Here is a 23,733-nt window from a genome sequence, read left to right on the forward strand (position 1 = left end):
ATTTTAAAACTATAAAAATAGACATCACTATGTGTTATTACTTGACTGGATATTAATCTAATTTAACTGTAACTTTTTCCCCGTGTCATGCCACAATGGTTGCTGATGCCTGCTTTGCAAATGTTCTTAGACAAAGGTTATCTAAAGATTGCACTTATACACAGTTTTAAAAATAATAAAACTACTAGAAGTTGTTTGTATTTTCATGGTCTGTGTCTTCATGTTTCTTATATGTATATACAATGAATGAGGAAACACAATAAAATCGTATAATTGCAAGCGGACACCTCTTCAATCCTGCGTTATTACAGTGTTTGCATTTGTTTTCTAATTTCTTTCCAACATATATAACATGTTAGTAGGTAGCAACGCAAAGTGTGAACGTGGATTAATGATAACATTTAATTGCCTGGCATCTTTTTCAGGCAATATTCCTGCTACACATCAGTTTACTCAGTGTTTCCTGGGTAGGCTCCAAAATTACTGTAAGTGGTGATGAACAAATGGGTAACTGTAAAAAAGAATTGTACATCTCAATATTACAGAAAACTAACCAATTTATTGTATCTGTATAGTACTCGTGGCAATGGGAAGGAAGGCAGAAAAATTATCTCAAAGTATAATGTAACTAGCTGTTTTTTTTTCCCTTTAAATCTTGAAAGTGAACAATTCAGCATAAAATAATGAAGGTATGTCAGTTAACAATATTGTGAATCTATTTGCTCATCTTCGGTAAACTTTTTATCCTGGTGAGGATAGTGGTGGATCAACACAGGAAAACACTCTACACTAGTGTAGAAGCTAGTTTATCGCATGGCAGGCTTTTTAATCAGTGGGAGGAAACCAGAGATGCCAGAGGATACCCATGCAGACACAGGGGAGAACAGGAATGCATCAGGGACACTGAAGCTGGGAATAGTGCAAATATGAGAAATGAAAAGAAAAATGCTAAAATGTCACCACTGAGGAGGGCAATGAACCCAGGTTCAATGGCCTGTGTGTGTAAAGGAAAAAAATGCAGGACATTTGTTTCCATAGTTTACTTTCAAGAAACAGAGCGTAAACACAAACCTTAATGGAAATCAATAGAATTTTAATTCATTCATTTTACATTGAGTAGATTTTGACCTTTATTTCCCAGGATGTAAATTACATCACACTTTTATGCTATGTTCATGCATGCGAAACTGCAGGCAAATATAGTCCATATCTGATTAATGACCAAATAATTTTTTTCCCTTCGTAAAGTGTTCATTTTATGTTTTGAATGTGACCAATGTCTGGCATTAGTCTAAACAGATCACGCCTGATCTCCACTGATCCACCTGTGCAAAGAAACAAATGTGGCACATGATGCCTTCAAGCTTCTAAGGTCATGTAATTCTGCCTCTTCTTTCATTTAAGTTATTTCTCTGTACTTTACTTTTAAACATTTAGTTTTCCTTTGGCACTGCGGCAAGGTTCTCCTGTGGCCAGGTTTTGATATGTCTTTAAAAACAAAGCAGTTAAGCGATACTCTTACTCGCGCACCATCTATATTGTTTTATTCTGTATATATGATCACAGGGGGCCTGGAGCCAACTGGAGTGACCAATCCATCACTGGTCACTGACACATACACACACTACAGGCAATTTGTTACCTCACTATCCTGCCACTGCCATCATCCTGATTTAATTTATTATTTTCTTTTATTGGGATAAAGGAGGATTTAGGAGAGGGAGGATGTAGGAGGATATTTAAAAGTGGGCCAAAGAAGAATTTGATTGCATGCTTTGATTTCTTTTATTTTATGCTGTTCACACTGCTATGGGAAAAACAGACCTAAACTCATATGGGGTAAAAAAAATAAAAAAAAAAAAACCTTTGGGCCACTTTTCCCTCCAGTACAAACATATCTCTAGTGTGTGTGTGTGTGTGTGTGTGTGTTCCTCAGAATGTGCATTTTCCCATCAGAGAGGAAGCGCGGTTCTTCTTCCCCCATTACCCCAGGGGCTCTTACTCTCCCCCTTCCCCATACTCAGTCCCGCCCTCCCTCCCTCACTCCCACCAGCCATTTAGGCATGCAAAACACACACACACACACAATACACAGCACATAAGTCAACCTTAATGATGTCTGGATCATCAGGTTGAGCAGACTGGAGTCGGAAAGAAAGATGCGTTCGCGCAGAGACACTCTCAGCTTCAGAAATGGGAATTACTTCGAGGACGCAACTTTCTGCGGAGTTCAACAAGTTGGACGGTCACTGCTCAGACTTTGAGCCTCTTTTCCTCCTCCATGGATGGAAACCAAGCGGAAGGAAAGCAACGCTGGGAAACTAGCGCTTGCGAGTTGAAAGTTGGAAGTGAAGTGTGAAGTTGGGTCAGGTTTGCGTCAGGTTTGCTTTGTTGAGTGAAAGTTTGTGCCGGGTCAATGCGCACGCGGGGTTAGTTTTGTTTTGTTTTGTAAAAAAAAAAAAAAAAAAAAACAGTTTGTGGATCTATCGATGAACTAAAAACAAGCAAATAACGAGGGACGCCCCCCGAAAAGGACGCGATGGCGGAGAAGGAGACGCAGAGCAAGTCTGCGGTGTACCGGAGTGTGTCTTTTAAAAAGCTGCACAATTGGAAGGGCAATAAAAGCGGTGGTCCGGCAGCCGAGGAGGATCAGCGCCACGGCTCGGAGGATTTGGAGACTGGAGCAGCCCTTCCCCCTCCGGCTGCACCGCTCGCGGATATGCGCAGTGCTGCTGTGGCTAGAAAAGTTTCCAAAATCTCAGCAGCCAGCCTCTCGAGGGCAGAGCCGAAAAAGGGCTCCACTCACACCATTTCACCCTCAGTCCGTCAGCTCTCCGAAAAGTTTGGAACAAACACAAACTCAGGCAGCACTTCTTCTTCAGTTCTTCAGGCTGCAGTTTCACCCAGGGTTAGATCTCCAGATGGATCATCTCCCCAGGACATTTCAGGATGTCTCCCTGATCTGAGCAAAGATCCTTCAGGAACGCTGACCGAAAAACTTCTGGATCATAAGTGTCAAGAGTCTGGCTCTGGCTCGGATTCGGATAGAGGTCATAAACCGAGGGTTCGAAAGATCGGAAGCGGCACGAAGGCAGGTAAGAGTGATTTTTCTGGAATCAGTAATAGCTCTGACAGCTTTAGTGGGAACGCTTTAAATTCAGAAGATGATATTTCTGTCCTAGGGGTTTCACCTAGCAAGCCTCATCGCCGCCATCGCTCCTCCCAGGCTGAAACTATTCATGTCGATTCGAGCTGGCCGAGCGTAACTAAGATCAGAGAGCTCTTTGGAGATGGTGACAGAAAGAAGCACAAGTCGTTGTCAGATGGAGAGGAATTAAAATCTGATGACTACCACTTTTACCGTTTCTACCGCAGAAAACACAGCAACACTTCCTCCGACAAGAGCGACAGGCAGTCGCCACTGCAGCCAAGAGGACACTGGAAGGATACATACAGCTCCGATCATGATGCTAATAGACATCAGGGTATGGACTCTGCTTTTAATACAGAAAAGCATTTTCATGATGGTGAACTGAACTTCGTGACAAGAGACCTGTCAACAGATATAAGTCGAGTCGAGACCCGTAAAAGTAGTGACCTCCGATCCACTCCACCCACCCCTCCACCTCGCAGTAGTTCTGTTGCACTGCCTCTCAGGTCTCATTCGAATGCTTTCAGTGAGCAGCTGCAGGAGCAGAGACAGAGGGCGAACCAGCCGCAGCCATCAGATAGTTTGCATTCCTCACATAGTTCCTTCAAACCACAGACGGGCTCTTCCGTGGAACCGGTCAGCACTCATGAAAGATTGAGCTCTGGAGAAGAGGAGGACGAGTCTGGAGGGCAGACAGGTAGAAAATCACTCTCATTTGTGCACAGCAGTGAAGGAATAGGCACACACATTTCAAAGAACAAACATGATGCCTGGACAAAACTCTCACATAGATCTTCAGGTAGTGAGGAAGACAGTCCAGCAGGCCTAACTCATCAGGTTCGACGACGTTCTTTGCGAAAAAAGAAGAAAAGCAACTGTAGTAGAGAGAATGAGGAGTCTGATGACAGTGATGACCGGTATGTAATGATGGAGCACCTGGAGCGCCACCAGCATTCGTGTGATTCCCAAATGGAGGGACGTAGGATTGACAGCTTACGGGCTAAGGGCTGCTTTAAGGGACAGATATGGGAGAAAGGGCACACACCTCGAGGTTCCTCTGGGGTTCAGGACACTTATAGGCATCTGTGTAAAGCTCCTGATGGACAAGTTGGCACCAGTAATGTTCCATTTGTATCTCGTGTGTCAAAGGTAAAAATTCCCTCATTTCTCTCCACCCCTTTGGGGTCACGCTGTAACAGCAGATATTCCAGCACAGAGACTCTGAAGGCTGAAGATCTGATGAGTTCATCATCCAGCAGAGCTTCATCTTCTGTCCTAAGCAAAACATATCATGGCAATGCTACTATGTACCGGTCACCTAGTTTTGGGCATGGGGACAATTTTTCTCGTACCCCAGTCAGAGTTCATTCACGGCTAGTGCCTACTTTGAATCAAGGAGAAGGCATTTCTAATTCTGCAGAGAACAGACTAGAATGCCATACTGTTAGCCATGAAAAAGATAAAGACAGAATATCAATGTCAAATCCTGACATTGCTTCAGAAACTCTGTCACTGCTGAATTACCTGAAAACCGATTTGTCAGAGCTAAGGATGAAAAAGAAAGGCCAGGATGGTGAGGAAAGTCTAAACTCCAGCCTTCAGGGTGCTAAAAATGCATCAACTATGTACAGAATGGGCTCAAGACCTTTAGGTTTGAACACTAGAAGGCCCTCCTTAAAGGACCTCACTGCTACTTTGAGGAGAACCAAATCTTTCACTTACTCAGAGAAACCAGTAGTGTCAGCTATAAGGAGTTCCTCAGAACAAAGACTGGACTGTGAAAGTGATGGAGATCGAGTAGTAATCTCTGATAGAGAGGTGGAGAGTGATGATTGCAGAGGTTATTATGACTATGAAGAACCAATGCCAACCCCTTTACAAGATCGCTATGTTCAAGAAGCAAGACAGGTAATAAGGGATATTTGTAAAATGAGCGCTAATAAGGATTATGATGAGGATGAGGATGATATTGCAGGTTTTAAAAGAAATGGGAATTCTGACATGGTGGAAGATAATAAAGAAACTAATAAGCAAGTGGAGAGGACAGATGGACAGAGTGTAGATACTGTAAACAAAAAACAGGCTGTTAGAGAAAGTGGAAAATATTTACCAATAGGAAATTCAGAGGAGAACATGTTTGGAGATAAATCATTGGATGAACTTTCAGGACATGAATCAAGTATGACAGATGAAGGAATTGTCACAGAGCCGGAGGCTGGTTCATATGGAGGACTGTCCTCTGGCACAGACTTGCTAGGCCAAACGCTCATGGTTTGGACTCAGTCTGGACTATATGAGGAACAGTCACCCCACATGATGCAAGAAAATTCTCTTTCCACTCCTGCCCCCGCTGTGAGGACAGAATATGAGGCAGTAGCTATAGGAGGAGATGTAAGCATCAGTAAAAATGTAAACCAGGCTTCTTTAGAGGCCCCACCTACCCCCAGTGCTCTTCGAAGGCGGAGAAAATTCTCCTCATCTGCCAACAATGGTTCAGATGCCAGCAATGGCAGTAATGGGGAGTCAAATGGCGAGTCTGCTTACCGCTCTCTCAGTGATCCTATGCCACATCGAAGTCGCTCTGTGGCAGAGGATGGCAATAACAGCTTTTCTGTGGACAGCAACCTGCTAGGCTCACTCTCTCTAAACTCTAAGGTGGGTGTAAGTGCAGATTCTTGTGCCGCGGATCTGTCAGAATGTACTGGCAGCGCAGCTAGTGACCTGTCAGTGTATAGTGACTCTCTGCGGGATTATAGCACCGTGATACAGAGCATAGTTCATGAACCTGGTGCAATGGACAAACTCATTGACGAGAAGGCAAATGGAAAAGCAGTGAAAAAGAAGAGCTTTAGTGACCCCAGCAGACGAGGAGAACTGATTTCCCCATCCATTGAGGTCCAGAAACATCCTAATGAAACTATTAACGAGTTGGAACAACCAATTCCTCCCTCCAGCAGTGAGCCGATCTTGTCAGAACAAAGAGATGAGTTATGGGAGCTAAACAGTGAGCAGTGTCAGCTGTATTCTAACAGAAGGTCTAGATCCCAGTCAGAGCATGTTTTACCCTGTCAACTTGACAATGGCGATGAGAATGTAGCCAACGAGGAGTCAAAGTTTCCCTTTGACCCAAAGCTCGCTCAGGTGTTGTCTCCTTGCATAAGTCGTCGTGGGTACAAGAAACGCATACATAGAGTCACACATCAGCAGTCTTGTGATGATGTGGACCAATTAGAGGAGCATCAAGAGGACCAAACCTATGAAGATCATCTGGATCCTTCTAAGTCCAACCTGCCTCAGCCTCCTATAACTAAAATAAGGCCCAAACATGTACGCCATGCCAGTGAACCTGCAACATTTCTGCCCATTACACCATCTAACCAGCAGCGTAGCTCTATTAAGAGCCCTGAAACCCAACAACTCTTAAGACAAGGAGAGGGAACTCCATCTTTGGAGGACGTGACGGAACAATACATCCTGGCCTTGAATACACCCGATGGGTCTTCAGATACCCCTGCTGATGAAGCTGTTATGGAAGGTACCAGCTCTGTTCCTGCAACAGCCACCACTGACCCAAAACTGCAGAGGAAGTCCAGTGATGAGCTGACCCAGGCCCCGCTTAAAACCAAACCACGAGTGGTAGGTGCCATTTATCTTTGCATGTTTGGGTCTTATGTTTATATGATGCTGGTACATGACTTAAATATGTAAGTATTAAATGTGTGGTGGTGCATGGATCTGTCTTTAAAAAGTGAAAAGCTGAACCACCAAGTGTGCAATGAAGGCTAAACTTAACTTTACCTGTAATACTAAAATATTCAGTCTAGTTACAAATGACCTGTTGCAAATGGATTGTTGGACTGCATTAGAGCAAAGATGGGATGAATCATTCATACTGTAGAGTGCTTGGGGCTACCTTTTTTCAGCAGTGTGTGCATGTGTGTCAGAAGTGTTATTCCTGCCTGATGGTTTCTTTTTGTGAAACCTATTGCCTCAGAATCCAGTGAAGTGGTGCCTTTATGGCACCAGATCTGTTTTTGTCTGTGATTGTGAAAGATTAGCTGCAAACATTGGACCAGATCTGTTTCTTCAGAGTTTTGTTCCATTTATTCCTTTGCTTAGTATGAATGTATGTCTTTTTGTGTATGCATTCGCGTTTCTGATATGCTCCATATGCCTCACTTTCTTCAGTGTGAGAGCATACTTTTTTTTTTTTTTTCCCTTAGCTCTTTGAAAAGTCATGCTCATTCTTTCCTGGCATGTTTTGAACAGATCATTTTACCTCCTTGTGTATTTAGATAACAATTTAGCTCAGGGAACAGTTTGTATTAACATTTCTAATGACTGCCTAGCTGCCGGTCCTCTGAAATGTTCTCAATATATTTTAGATTGAACAGCACATTGCGCTTGGGTATATATAAATTAAGATTTATTGCAAAGCGTTACAGATTTTTAGAGATTAGTTTCTTTTGTGTATTTATAATGAATCCACCCTTTTGTGGGGCGAAGCTAGGTTGTATTCTGATAGGTCTTTTAGCACCTTTTATGGTTGTGCACTTTTTGATTTGTGTGTGTGATAAAATTTGGGCTGATGATTATGACTGGTGCTAATGAATTACATTGATTAATACCGAGTTGCTTAGCTAAGATACCTTAGTTGTAGTCGCTTTTTATGTTTTTAATGAAGTTATTATGACCTAGATAAGAGTTAAAATGCCTTGCTGGCCTTGACTTTCAGCTTGGACAATTTGGTCCGAGTCATCATTCACAGTAGTGACTATCTGAGTCATCATTGACAGTAGTCTCTCTGTCTCCTACAAACATGCACACTTGGTTTAAGGCAAAAACTAGGGCACACTTAGTCTTGTTGCAGAAAGAAACACCGTGATGTAGGCCCGCACACTACGATGAAAAATTCACATTGCGATTATTTTGACACATTTCGATTAAGATTTTAAACTGCAACATTTGCCTACTAAGTTTCCCATTTTGTATTCAAGCATACACAATATACATAATATAAATAAATAATATAAAAAAAGTACTTGCTCGCCTGCCTTCACATGCATATGAACTTTGGTAACATCCAATCCATAGGGTTTAATATGATGTTGGAATATGAAGGTTTAGGAGGGTGTTTATTGGGATTTTTGACAATTCCTCCAGAAGCGCATTTGTGAGATCAAACACTGTTGTTGGATGAGAAGGTTGAGGTCAGGCCAGTTGAATTCTTCCACACCAAACTCTCTCAGTATTGTTGGACCTTGCTTTGTGCACTGGTGCGCAGTCATGTTGGAACAGGAAGGGCATGAAATTGTCCAAAATGATTGGTATGCCGAAGCATTTAGAGTTCCTTTCGCTGGAAGTAAGGGACCGAGACCTACTCCTAAAAAACAGCCCCACACCTGTTCCAACATGACTGTGCACTAGTGCACAAACCAAGGTCCATAAACACATGGATAAGTGAGTTTGGTGGGGAAGAACTTGACTGGCCTGCACAGAGTCCTGACCTCAACCCAATCGAACACCCTTGGGAAAGCTAGGCTTTCTCGTCTTACATCAGCGTCTGACCTCACAAATACGGCTTTTGGGTCAAAAATTCCCATAAACACACTCCTAAAACTTGTAGAAAGCCTCCCAGGAGAGTTGAAGCTGTTATAGCTGCAAAGGGTGGGCCAACATCATATTAAACCCTATGGATTATGATTTGGATGTTACTCAAGTTCATACGCATGTGAAGGCAGGCGAGCAAATACTTTTGGCAATATAGTGCATTTATCTAGACTAACGGCAATAAACTATGCAAATAATTGTGCAGCACTACTGTAAATGATAAATAAAAAATAAAAAAAGATAAAAATAAATAAAGATCATCTGTGCTTGTGCTTGATAATTAGTAAGTTAAAATAAGCACAGTATGTATGTTCCTAAACAGGAGCCTCAGTAATCCTGCTTCATTCCTTTATAATTTGGTTCAATGTTTGCATCATGGAGTCGGTTTGTCCACACCATAGACGTTTCATGCCTAAAGTTTTTTTTTGTTTTCTTTGTTTTTTTTATGCTTGAATTTTTTTATAGATCACTGTATGGCGTAACAAACAAAAAACATTCCTCTGGACCTGCTCAGATACCTGGGAATGAGATTCAAAAAGTCCTTTATGCTGGAGACTCCTCAAGACTACATAAAAATAAAAAAAAATCTAGCTTTTTGGAAGCAAGCCATGAATAAATTAGGGGTGACTCAAGACTTTTGCACAGTACTGTATATATTTCACTGTATATACTACATTATATTGTTATTGCGTACCGTGAAATGCCCCTTAATCCCTGATCCTCTGAATAAGAGAGAGGTAAACCTTGGTCATGATCAAAACGCTGATTTAAACACGGATCTGTTAAAGTAAAAGAAAAAGAAAAAAAGACTGAATCAAACTGAATACATTTTCATCAGGTCTGGCATTTGTGCAATCGATACACATCGATCGATGTCTAAAAGCATGGATATATATATAGTATTATGTTAACCTAATATCTAATTACATATTTAATAATCAGAAGAAGGGAACATTCATGTTGATTTGTTCACCTTAACATTTAGATTTGAGAGGGAATCATTTGTGAGCACAGTGTACTTAAAACATAATACATAATGCCTGAGTAAGGCACTGGTCCGCTGCAAGATTAGCTGTCTGTAGATCTATAATACTTTAATAAAGTAACACATCTAAAAATTACTAACCAGCTAGTGCTACACTAGGGGTTATCTGTCAATACATATTAATGCAAAATGGCTAACTTGGTAGCTCACAACTATATCACTTTATAAAGTATCAAATGCAAGAAGGTATTAAATAAACTGAATAGTTCAGCTTTGAAGGGTCCATTTATGACGATGAGATCATCACACTGGGAGGCATTAGCGTTTGGATGTGGTCCCGAACTGTCTGGTAGTGTGTTAAACATTCAGAGGAAGAGTTTGCACCTCTTGTTACTAGAAGAAGAATACCATGCAGTCTCTCGCTAAACAGCTGAATTGCTGGGATCATTCTGTGGATTCTCATGATTGCACTGGTGATGTAATCAGTAATGTTTATTGTGTTGCATGAAGATTATCATTACCAGAACCGCTGAGTTTAATGGTTTGGGTGTGTTGAAGAAGAGCACCCTGTTTTTATCATTACTGCTGTGTGTGTGTGTGAAAGAGAGACAGACAGAGAGAGGTGAGCAAAAAAGAAAAAAAAAAGTGCTGGCTAAGCATTCTTTAAGGAGTGTGTGATGCAAGCAGATGGTGTGAACACCCAAACATACTTGTGGTTAAGTAGACGACAGAACACGTACCTTCAGCGCACCCGTCGAAAGGAAAAACCGGTGATTGACGATAGTGTTTTATGCCATGAGGAGCCGACGCATTTGACCTGAAAAAGTGGAGAGGAAAGGACAGAAGGTAAAGCATAGAACTAGATTTAGGGTGTGGTGGGGTTTTTTTTCCATTTTTTTTTAAAGGGAAAGGAGAAAGGTGGCACGGTGGCATTGTATTTAGTAGGGCTGTGGCCTTGCACCAACAAGGCCGATGGTTCACGTCCCACTTTCAGGTACAGCATGTTCTCCCCATGCTTTGTGGATTTCTCAGGGTAGTCTGGTTTCCTCCCACAGTACAAACACATGGAAATTGTCTGTAATGTCGGTGCTGCTTGTGCGCTATGTTCCCTGGGATAGGCTCCAGGCCCACCGTAGCTCTGTACTGGCTAAGCGCTTTAGAGAATGAGAGAGTACAAATTAACACACATGTGCTTGTTGTGCTGTTGAGTGTGTGCAAAACAAAAAACATGCCAGCACTGTGGACAGTAATTTAGCATCGACATTTAAAGAGGAACATAAGAATTAGCTGACATTGTCTTCTGTTTTGCAAATGAACACCAGCGTGTGTATGTGTATTTGCATAAGTGCATTTCTACAGCCTTGGCCTGCTCCTCTGACAGCGGTGGTGTGGAGTGATCCTTCGCAGACAGGAAGCCGGGGAGCAGAAACAGGAAGTTGTTGTGGTTAGTGATGTACTTGATGAATTGCAGGGAAAGATGCCGGGAGAATGCTTCTACAAACTTCCAGGCCCGAAGCAACAAAGTACTCTCTGCAGATCTTGCACCTTTTCTTTCATGATCATCCCCGTACAGAATGCGGTCATGAACCGATTTCCTCTGTACTTTAACTGCCTCTTTATAATGTCTAACTTTATCTTTATTATCTTTATTTTAGCAATCTAGCTATAAGGGATTAGATACAAATGCATAGATTACTCACTCACCCATGCATCGTCTATACCGCTTTATCCTATATACATGGTCGCAGGGGAGCTGGAGCCTATCCCAGAATATTTTGGGCACGAGGCAGGAAACACCCTAGAAAGGGTTGCCTAGTTAGCCTAATTGGAATGTCTTGGTCTGTAAGAGGAAATTGGAGTACCCAGAGGAAACCACGAAGCCACCAAGCACTGGGAGACCATGCGAAATCCATGCACACTGACCCTGAGGAGGGAATCAAACCCGGACCCTGAAGGCACAAGGTGACAATGCTTAGCCACTGGGAGTAAAAGTAGTGTCAAGTATTATCTTACAGTACTCTATGGTTATCCATGGCTGTTCCACAGGTGGTTAAGGTGTTAAGTTTTGAACTTTTTGACTTCCCTTGCCTTGACCCTGACCCTGACCTTGACCAGCAAATTTCTCCTCGCCCTTGTTCTGTCATTCCGTTCACACTCTCCACACCTCTGTCTTTCTTTTTCCTCTTTAAATCCAGTAAAGGAGCGAGTGCATAGTACGGAGATGAGGTCATCATCTTCATTTACTCTGCAGCAAGATCAGAGCATGATATCAGGTAGAGCGAAGCAGGGAGAGAGAGAGTGGGGGGACAGAGGTAGAGGATGACTGCAAAACTGAGAAGTGATTATTGGGAAGAGAGAAGAGAAACGACTGAAAAGAACAGAATGGTGAAAAGGGAACAGGGAAGAGGGGTATGAGGAAGAGATTGTGGTGGGAATGAATAAGAACAGGATGATGTAGAGGGAATATGGCACTTTTTTTTTTTTTGTTCTTTTTTCTTAACCTATTGGAAATAGATGACCTATGCTCCCCTCACATTCTTCTCTCTCAGAAGTCGAAGGACATCATTTTATTTATCTGCTATTTTCTGTTGTCTCTCTCTCTCTCACTCTTTCTCTCTGCAGTTCTCTTTATTACATCTTGCTCAGTTTAGTATTAACACAAGGTAAACTTCAGAGAGTGATTAAAGAGTGGATCGCCTTGTGAGTGTGTGTTTATAGCGATGGCTTTCCCTTCATCAGATCCATCTTGCAGTGAAGTCTTAAAGCCATAAAGAACAATCTGGCCATAATCTTATTGTACACAGTGTTCGCCTTCCTCCAGAGGTAGTCAATCAGCCAAGACAGGAAGAGTATTTGAAGTAGAAGTGTGGTTGCTCTGCAGCTAATGTAACTAACAGGTGATAAGCCTTATATACCCTGCAGGTCCAAATCGACAACAGACTAAGGGAAACATATTTTTGCATTTTGTTTTTGGCAGAACTACTTTATCGAGTTACTCACTTAAGGTCCTTAAATGCTTATTGTTTTCTGAACAGCAGCATTGGAAAGCTTCCCAAAAGCTTGTTTTTTTTCACTTTGATGTTATAGTGCATATGTCCAGAGCATACAATTAAACACAATGAAATGTTTTTTGATCCCAAAAGCTTTCCATAATAAGAATTCTTTACTCTCCCTAAAAGAGCGTAGCCACGTAATTGTTGCCACCTCACAGCTCCAGGTTCCCGAGATCGATCCTGAGCTTGGGTTACTCTCCATGTAGAGTTTCACATGTTCTCCCAGCGTACATTTTGGTTTCCTTTGCGTTCTCGGGTTTTTCCCACCTTCCAAAATATTCTGTAGGTACTGGAACTTTCAAGTGTGCAAGTGCGAATGAGTGTGATGATCCTACGATGACGACTAGGAGTGATCATCATCCACTGAACGTGCATTCCCTTCACATGGCCAGTGACCCTGTGGCCCAGATAGGACATGTGGACGTGGCCCAGATAGACTCTGCCTCTACTGTGTACAAGAAGAGCAGAATGAATTGCTTAGTGAAGAGGGACAGTTGCTGTCTATGGACCAGTTAGGAAGGGCACTATATGATCCCTCGGATGTTTCTGTTTGCAGGATGTAAATGAATACTTTAATGAGCACTAGGCGTATATACATATTGTGTGTGTGTGTGTGTGTGTGTGTGTGGGGGGGGGGGGGTTGGTTGTTTGTTTCCTCCCGCCAATAAGCCCTGCCCTCTGTGATCTCGCTAGCATAAACAGGATCAGAAGGGCGGGGCAGGAAAAGAGAGGGACAACTTTCTATCATTGTTGATCTGCCTTTTCAATTCCCTGTCATTGGTCATCGCTGTACACTCTCGATCTGTGTATATGTGTGCGTGTGTGTTTTGACCAAGCAAGCGGAAAAGGCCTGTTCCCCAGTGAGGAAACATTTTGGAGGGAATTATCAGTGCATTTCCTACATGTGTCCATCCCCTTTCTGTATGAATCCTATTCTCTCTCCTACCCTCTTTCCATTTGTCTCTCAATGGATTAAATGTATTGACAAATTCATTCCATAAGTCACAGCATGAGAGTAGCACTGAAATTCATTATGGTCATAATCATTATTCTGACTGAGGACCATGTTTTACCAATCTGGCATTTTTAAGGCTGAGGGGAAAGTATTTTATGATTATTATAGAAGTGAATGCTAACTGAGGATTATTCTAATCCTTCACCTGTTTTCAGTTTTTCAGTCCAGCTTTTCCTCTGTTTTTTTTTCTTTTCTTTTTTTTCCCCTCCACTTTCTTTTTGTCTTTGTCTCACTTGTGTCTGTGGCCCTCCTCCACAAACACACACACACACACACACACACACACACACACACACACACACACACACACACACACACACACGTGCATTAGTGGGAGACACCCTTTATAATTACAGAGTCTGGATGCTTATGTAAGGGGAGGCCCTCTGAAACGGTGCTTTCTCATGTTGAAGTGTGTGTGTGTGTGTTTGCATTTCTAAAGATGTCATGTATGCAAATGTGTACACTGTTAGTGAACAGTGTGTGTATGGTTTGTGGTTGTTTGTGTGTTTGTAACAAAACAGATCTCATTTGGCCACGGGTTCAGCTACAGATTTGTCTGTGTGCGTATGCACACTGATGACCACTCGCTCTTTTTTCCCCCTCTTTCCATTCCCTCTGATGTGGTCTCGTCCTCTCTTTATTTCCTGTTATCCAGCCCGAACAGCATTGTCTGTCTTTGTGATGTGGAATCATTCAGTCTCTCTCTCTTTGTTTAACCCAGCAATCATTGTTTTCCATAAGTTTGGAACCTTCTCCTTGTGGAAAAATGACCCGAAGCCCTGAGAGAACCCCCTCCATGACTCGGATGAGTCATGTGCAGCTTGTTTTATGTCTTCATTCTGATTCGAACATGCGACAGATGTTTTCTGGGTTAACCGAAGTGGAGCTTGAGTTAACTTTCTTCAGCCGTTTAGTTTTTTATCTTGCACAGCTTGGTGCAGGTTAATTTTTAGCATTAATTACATATATACATAAATATCTTAACATAACATTAGAACACGTACCTGAACATCATACTGCTAAATGCTAACACACTGGCTCATTTAAGTTCAGTGTAAAAGTTGACCTCAATATGAGTGCTATGTATCAAGGCTATTATAAGAATTTAAATGCTATTATTTCCATGTAGAAAATTCAGGGTGTTTACTGAAATTGAATTAATAGCATGTATAATCCCTAGTTAATACAGATAATAAATAAAAACTTCAGAGAGACTGGAATAATATATATTATATACACATAATATTTTTATGTGTATCACAAGAAAACCAAACTGTAGTTCCTTGTTGATTTTTGTTGTTGTTGTTGTTGAGGAAGTAAACGTCAGAGTCCTGTCAGATTCCTAGCTAATGCTAGCTGTAGGCAGGCTAAGTCCATGACTATAATCAGTCCCCCAGGCTAACCATAGAATTAGCTAAGCTTAACTGTCGTCATGCTGTTTTCAGACTTTCAGCTAAAGCTTAGTGTTGCCTGTTTCTTGGACTATAATCAGGCATTAACGCTAGCTGTAGATAGACATTTAGCTAATGCTGTAGCTTACTATAGCTACTGTTTTTGGACTGAAAGTAACCAAAGAGAAAGTAATCATACTTTTGGCTAAATGCTAACTGTAATTATCCTGCAGACTCGTGACAGAGGTTGGAGAACCATGACTCTAATGCTAATGTTGGTAAAAAAGTGGCTGCGGTTGGTTGAACAAAAAGTGGCTGTTGGTTATTGAACATAAAGTGCTTTCAATAGCCTTTTTATTTTATACATTGATGCTTAAGGACAATTTGGATTATAATTTTTTTATAAAAAAAAAATGTAACTATGACTAGTCTACAATATGGCTATTGTATTTTGTGTAATTGCAGCCAATCACATTTTGTAGCTAAAACATTTAGTTTTATCTAGTTATGTACCTTAGTAGCAATAGGGGGAAAATCGATTCAGTTACATGTCATGATTGTCATGAGGCAATTGATGTATCGCCACACTGACTTTTAAAAATCCTAATATTAAAAAAAATTATAATTATTTTATTTATATATGTTTGCATTTTTACAATGTTGCGGGTATTGACAGGTAGCATAGCATCCTGTGTGAATTTTTGTTTAGAATTGTCATGAAATCTAAATATAATATAATATCTAATCAGGATATTTCTAAAATCATAATACAAAATTTCAATACAATTTGAATCGCACATATGCATATACAGTAAGTATCGAGATAATATTGTCTCTGCTGGACCCTGGTATTTAGTGTGTTAATTACATTAAATTAAAATTAGCTTGAAAAATATACTGTACTACTTGTTTTTTTCTTTTGTCACAGTGATGGAGGGAACTTACAATAAATGTAATGGATGCTTTTTAGTTTCCATCCAGTCATGTTACATTAATACAAAGGTGTTACATGTTTTATAGAAAAGTTTTACAGTTTTTCCACCCAAACATAGCCCCAGTGACTGTTCAGCATTGGAATAAAAACCCATGTTCAGTCCTTAGGTATTTCCTCTCTGGAGTCCGAACCCACTCACTTGCTCTGGCATACAAAGTCGTCTCTTCAACAGATGAGGGCATAGCTCAGAGAGTGGGCAGCGAGGCCACACTGCGTGTATGGGCTCGCGGGAGCATCGGTCACTCTTGTGTGACTTGCATTCGGTCACTTGGCCTGGCAGGGCAACATGGGCACCCCTCATGATTTTTCCCAGGCTCGCTTTTAGGAGAACAGCCAAGACCCCTGACTCATGGCGTCAGCTCGCAGCTTTGCGTGCTCCTCACGTCAACGTGGTGATGTTCGAAAGACTTTTCCTCAGCGAAGCACCTCCTCCTGGAAAGGCCAGAACTATGGGACAAAAGACAGAGGTGGACCTCAGGCAGGTTCCAGTTTGTTCTCTTATGAAAACATTTTCTAGCTAATGATGGTTTGAGTCAGAATTATTGTTGGCACCTAATGCTAAGGTCAGGTCAAGCTACAGGTTAATGTACTCAGTCTTATCATATGTTTTGTTTTTTGTTCTTTTTTTTATCTACATGGTGAACCGACAAGCTTTCAGTGTAGTTTTGCACTAAAAGGACCCCATGTTGTAAGAACTGACTGTCTAATCACAGAGGAATCTGTGGTGGTGTTCAGCTTTTTCCTCATAATTTTTTATCTTACGACATGTATTTATGTTCACATAATCCAATAGTACCTCAATATCGTGAGTAGGGACATGCTCATGAAGTTTTTATATATTACGTTATTTGCCATTTGTTACATTAATTGCCATTTGTTGTTGCAAAAATATAAAGACGAAACATTTTTTAATCAGTTGACAGTAATACTAAATTATTCCATGTTCATGAATCAGTGTTGACCGCTTTTGATGTAATTGATAGCGCTGAAGTGTAATCTAGGAATTAGTGTGAACTTCCATTATAAGCCAATTTAGATACCGCATAAGAAGTCTGATTCCATGGGGCCATGCAGCCAATCGGGGAAAAAAAATGTGCCAAATACAATAACGAGCAAGAACAATGGATTCTTCACTGATGAAGTTGGGAACAGTAAATAATACTCATTTGTTTGTGTTGTGAAATTTGTACTGTCGGCCAGTTGCAGTGACATTTCAGCTAAAGTAATACAGATAGCGGAGAAGTAATGAACTAATTGTGTTTTCTGTTGTTTCTGTGTAATATTGTCCATAAAGCTTGGTTATATTGCAATCACTATGTATATCTTACCTACTAGTCCTGCACGAGGGGCAGTTAAGTGAAAACGGTACTTATGTTCTTATGTTCTAATGAATGATAGGGTAAAACTGTTTGACATTTATAGAAGATAAGCACAGCACAGTGATGAGATTTTCAGTTGCTGTAAAATATTTGAATGATAACAGAAGCCCATATGTCCATGAGTTACAATTCCAGCTGAGGCGTGAACATTTAGAGAGTGGAACACCTGATCCTTGAAAATCAATGAATAACTTGTCACTAACTTTCAGATGAGTCACATTTGTCTTATGGAACTTTACACACAATCATTCATAAACACCACTTGCACATTACAGAAACTCGGGTGGAAGTTATTTCCACATCCCTGTATATTCCTGACCTCGCTCCAAGCCATTTCCACATGTTTGGGCCATTAAAGGGGTTCATGGCCAACATTTCGGACATAAAGCAGTTCAATTATGGCTCCGGTCTGCTGACATAATTTTATATAATTAGTCCTGGTTTAACTTGAACACCCCTCATATTTTACTTAAAAGTAAGTTTTGTTTCCTAGAAATGTATTTTACCTACCTAGCGAGCGTAAGCATGCTGGCTTAATCTCATTAGCCTTTCATTAAATATGACACAATGTACAATTTTACTCTAGTAGTATTTCTGTAATATGAAAACACCAACAGATATTATTCTTAGAGTCACAGCTACCCGATCTGCACCCTCTGCCACATTCTACACTGCTAAATAAATAGCATGCATTTTGGAACATGGCCTTGAATTTTCTTTATTCCCATAATGCAGTTTGCTTGCAATTGCATTTTTTTACTAGAGAAGAAAAAATGTCAGCAGGTTTAAACAAGCCTGTTTTACATGTGTAATGAAATTTTCTAGATAACACAGCTTGCTAGGTTTTTCAAACTTATGAACAACACTTGTCCAGTAAACAGACTATAGTATTACATTTCCTGGCAACACCTTTACAACTAGCTAATGTAAGAAATCTTCAGAAGACCTTGTCCTTCTTTCTAAGTGGAAAAATGAGGGAAAAAACCTTTATCAGAGCACAGACTTTGCAGAGCAATGCTGCCTACCTAGGCACATTCTTCCTGAAAGAAACAATGGGGTAGTGTACTTACTTGCTAACACTGTTATGCGTGTTAAATATCATGTTATGTTTCGTAAACAGTTAGCGGGTCATGTCTAATCTAAACTGACATCAGGCTGACATCAGACATCAGGAATTGCGAATGCCACCGCTGTTTTTGATTATTTTTGTTTGGGTTTCACGCCATGTTAGGGGGCCTAAGAAGTGATTTTGCATGCCTCTTTGGCACTATGTTTGACAGTCTTGAAATAGCCCTCGTTTTTATTTTCCTTTTTCAGCCTATGCTCGTTCTGTAGCTTGGCTCCCAAAAGCTTTATGATAGAGAAAGGTTTTCGCTAGAAATACATTTGAAACAAGAAATAAAAACAATTGGAGTGCTGGAATGGCAGCTTGGCACAGGGCACGCAGTAGAATCATGGTGAAGGGGCCCAATTCGTTTACAAGGGAGCCTGGCACAGTGCCCTTTGTCCAAACTATCCCCCATTCCCACTTTCTTTAAGGGCATTTAAGGACGCCACTTTTCTCTCTGCTTGCTACATTTACTCTGAATAAAGTTGGCACTGTTGTGGTTCAGCCATCTTCTGTGGTGTTTGTTTAGTGCCATTTGAATGCATATGAATTGTATCCCCTCTGTCTGATGTTTTTGTGCTTTTCTCCAGTGTTTGTGCTTTCTGTATTTTTCAAAGAATGGCAGTGGTCTTATTGCAGGCTGGTGGTCATGTGTCCGTGTCATGTCCATGGGAAAAAAAATTGCTATATCCAAATAGTTAACCTTAAAAGTAAATATTATGAACCTAGGTAAGTTAGGAATCTGATTTTAAATTGCTTGCAAATTTTTGACATCTGAGATCATATATGCAAAATATGGTAAATAGCATATGCATGTTACCTTGTAACATTTGCAGACGTTTAAAAGTTTGCTGCATGTCTTGCAGAAAGCACATGTCCGCCTTGGTTAGCAACTGTCACATGATAAATGAAAGTTAGCTAATGGATGAGAATTAGAAAGACCAAGATCCTGTCAAGTTAACTTATGTTTGATAGCTGGCTAAGGAACTATGACAAACGCATGCTAATAACTTTTTGCTTCCTTCTTGAATACTTCCAGACATGAATGAATGACATGGCCAATATGATCTATGGGCTACAGGTCCACACTCAAAGCCGTTCTCATTTCTATATATGAACCTAGACGCACATACTAAGGTCTGCGATCTGATCTGTATATAGACTTCATTGTGTTATGTTGGGCAGTATTGGGCAATTTGACCACATTGAAATGAAAATACAGTTTTGTCAAAATTATTATGTAGGGTTGTTTGGACATTTTTCAGTGTCCTTCTACATATACTTTGGAAGCAATATGAGCATTATGATGTTGCCAGCTGGCTAAACAAGAACCAAAAGGCAGTGTGAGGGAAGATGAATTGGGGGTATTATAGAGAATTTATAGAAATTATACATGTACACAAACTATGACATGGCAAACCAGACTTTAGGGATTGGTTATAGAGCTAAGTGTTTATGACAGGACAGATAATTACGATCATGTTGCTCCAGATCATTTTGTATATTTAAACACAATTAGTAAAGACTTGATGCTTATGGTAGAAGATTAGCTTTCAGTATTTCGACTGATGTCTTTATCCTGGACAGGGTGCCAATCCATCACAGGGCACACGCATACACATATGTACACACTATGGGCAATTTGGTAAAGCCAATTAGCCTAATCTGTATGTCTTTGAATTGTGGGAGGAAACTGGAGAACTCTGAGGAAACCCACCAAACACGGTAAAGACATGCAAACTCCCTGCAAGCAGAGGCAGGAATTGAAACCGGACCCTAAGGCGACAGTCCTAACCACTAAGCCACCTATATTGAAGTTAATGAGAGAAAAAATTTATCTTGTCATGTTGGAAAAAAAGCTTATTTTTATATCCTAAATGCTTTTCTGTTGAAAAACTTATATTTTACTCTGACAGGTATTAAGTGCTAACACTGGAGCCTACTTCTAAAAATGTGAAGTAAATCAATAAATTTCCTAAAAGAATTACACATATTTTTCAAATCTTCTTGCATTGAACTTGTAGATTAATAAAATTAAGAACACGTTATAATCAAGAGTTTTTACATAAACCTGTGATTTGCACTGGAGCCAGAAGTACTATGGTCGATCAGAAGAAAATAATTCAGTGGTATAATCAATAATTAACTGTATATTGAGCAGTGCTAGTTGCTGTTCAGAGGGAGTGAACACACTAAACAGTCAAGGTTTCATCTGGATCCTGGTCAATGCATTGCGAAATATTGAACCTGCATACCATATGCCTTTCCTTTCCTACTTAAGGCATGGAAAAAGGTAGACATTACCCACCTTTTTAATAGCCTTGAAAACATCATGCGACGTGATGGAGAATTATTCAAAGGGTCTGGTCGTAATCATCAGCGTGGGTGGAGAAATCCAGTAACTTGGATTCACTATGACATTATAATAGTAGCAACATTTCCTTTACGGACCAGAAAAGCATTTCGCTTCAATTTGCCAGTCTAAAAACATTTCCAGAGTCTATTTTTCGATGCAGTTGCACAAAGCAGTGACTGGTAAAGGGCTGGAGTTCCTCTCCATTTCACAAATTTGATGTCTGCTCCAGATGTCTTTGTAAACTTCAAACAGGCTGAACAATGCGAGGTACTGTAGAGAGTGTATATAAAGTTATAGTGTCAGTTACCACAAAATCAACCACATTATTTAAAAGCATGACTACTCCATCATTAACGACTAGCAAATTGTACCTAGTGTGGACAGTGGTGACTTGTCCAAAGGGGCACATGAGTCCTAGTTGGGTTAGATTTATATTCTAAATTAAATATAATACATATTCACAAAGGCAAAGTGCAAGTGAGGACAGCATGTCTATGATGTACAGAACTGTTGTATACTTCAGAGATTAGGAGACAGAAAATATATTTTAGTATTGTCAGTACAAGGTGACCATGTCCCACTTAAGCAAAGACTTGCAAAAAAGAAGCAACTCTGTGTTGATAAATTTTCTGTACAACCATGGCTCTTATAGTAGTTCTTGCTATTTTGGTATTATATTGAATGATGTTCTTTTTCCAAATGACCAACAGTTCCTTGTTGTGGACACATACTTTTGGACCTAATTTGACACATGAAGAGTAAATCCAGTCTCATGCATGGTTTGTCATCCTGTGAGAAGAGATTCCACTGGCCTTTGTCTGTATCCGCCTGGAACGAGATCCTAATCGCAGTAATTTCCCATCTAATGATGATTGGAATAATGATCATAATTACTGATTGTGCATCTGTCTGTGGACATGAAGGCTTACAGTAGGATAGGTCTGTCCATCAGGGATGACACTAGATCTTGGCATTATCCTCTGACTGACCTTGAGTGAATAAGGAGTCTGTTTCTCGGATCTCCTACCAGGAGTGCAGAGTTTTTGATTACATGGTGTGTTTTAGGCGATATGCTCCAGATTGATGACATTTAAGAACCATTTTATTTCACTGTAAAAGCCTCATTGTGTAGACAAAAATGGTCATTTAATTTTGGCTTTAAAGTGGTCTAATCAACCTTTCCCCCCACTGTTAATTTTGTACAGAAGGCACTGACTTTTTTACTCTGGTGATCAGGTCAGCTGGGACTGTAACAGAGGCTGGAACTAAACACTAGTGTGTGATGGAGTTAAATGAAACCCTTTCTCAAATCCTGAGAACACTGACAAATTTTGAAATATAGGCAAGTTTAAAGTATACCAAAGTTTACTGCGTGATTCATTAAAAATATTAGCCCTAACAGGTAAACTACCACATTTTATAATTTACACATTACAGTATCAGTACCTTAGGAAAAAACACATTTATAGACAAGCATTTTTCCTTTTTTTTATGTTTAATTGAATGTGGCTTTAACATTTGTGTTTTGTATAAAATAAAATCTTTTGTGAGTTTTTAATTTTTTTTTATTGTTGTTATTTTTATGTTCCAAGTCGAGGTCTGTGAAGTTAACACATGCGTAATATGGTGAACCTTTTCACCATAAAAGTGTGTGTGCGTGAGTTTATATAAATGTTTATGTATACAAATACACATTTCATATCAACCATCCAATTAAAATACTATAATAATCTGTAGATCTTTTTTTACTGTCTTTAGGGTGTCTGTGTTAGACTAACTAAATAAGATGTTACCTACTGTTTTGTCTCTTTTCTTGTTGTTTAAAAAAAAAAAATAGGGCCAAAGCCCAATGCACTTCTTATCCGGAAATACTTACTCAATCCTTATTATATACAGTACAGTGCAAACATCTTGAACCGCCCCTCATTTATTCATGTTTTGCTTTCATGAGCCAGATTTTCTAGTATTTGTAATGTAGTCTTGAGAAATACATGGGATGGACAATGAAACTGAAACGCTTATTCATTATCCACAATAATTCATTAGTATGTTGTGGAAAACAGCATCATTCCGTCTTGGGAATGACAGATACAAGTCCTGCACAGTCGCCAGAGGGATTTTGTGCCAGTGGCCAGGTCACTACGTGATCGCTTCTCCAAAACACCCCAAAGTGGCTCAATAGTATTTAAATCTAGTGACTGTGCAGGCCATGGGAGATGTTCAACTTCACTTTCACGCTCATCAAATCACTCTGTCACCAGTCTTGCTGTGTGTATTGGTGCATTATTATCCTGATACACGGCACCGACTTCAGGATACAATGTTTGAACCATTGGGTGCACATGGTCCTCCAGAATGGTTTGTTAGTCCTTGGTAGTGACGCGCCCATCTAGGACAAGTATTGGGCCTAGGGAATGCCATGATATTGCAGCCCAAACCATCACTTATCCTCCCCTTTGCTTCACTCTGGGCATGCAACAGTCTGGGTGGTACGCTTCTTTGGGACTTTTTCCACACTCTCCCGGATGGGAAAGACAGTGAAGGTTGACTCATTAGAGAACAATGCATGTTTCATGTTGTCCACAGAATAAGATTTTGGCTGCTGGCACCATTGAACCCGATGTTTGGCATTGGCACGAGTGGCCAAAGATTTGGCTATAGCAGCCCGGCCATGTACATTGACCCTGT

The 23,733-nt window shown here is 40.4% G+C and overlaps 1 protein-coding gene across 2 annotated transcripts in view; it reads left to right on the forward strand.

Annotated features, from left to right (window-relative positions):
• Window positions 1-2,071: 2,071 nt before the first annotated feature.
• The window catches only part of LOC128527469 (rho guanine nucleotide exchange factor 17-like), a 99,818-nt gene continuing 78,156 nt past the window's right edge, over window positions 2,072-23,733 (forward strand). The window contains exons 1-2 of one of the 2 annotated variants that reach the window (XM_053499861.1): window positions 2,072-3,095; window positions 3,183-6,787. In XM_053499861.1, coding sequence (XP_053355836.1) covers window positions 2,540-3,095; window positions 3,183-6,787 — 4,161 coding nt within the window. In that variant the 5' untranslated portion in view covers window positions 2,072-2,539. Of the gene's footprint in view, window positions 6,788-23,733 lie in introns of both variants that reach the window. The other variant, XM_053499860.1, reaches the window with a different exon arrangement.

This window comes from Clarias gariepinus, chromosome 7, assembly GCF_024256425.1.
Source record: "Clarias gariepinus isolate MV-2021 ecotype Netherlands chromosome 7, CGAR_prim_01v2, whole genome shotgun sequence".
NCBI lineage: Eukaryota > Metazoa > Chordata > Actinopteri > Siluriformes > Clariidae > Clarias > Clarias gariepinus.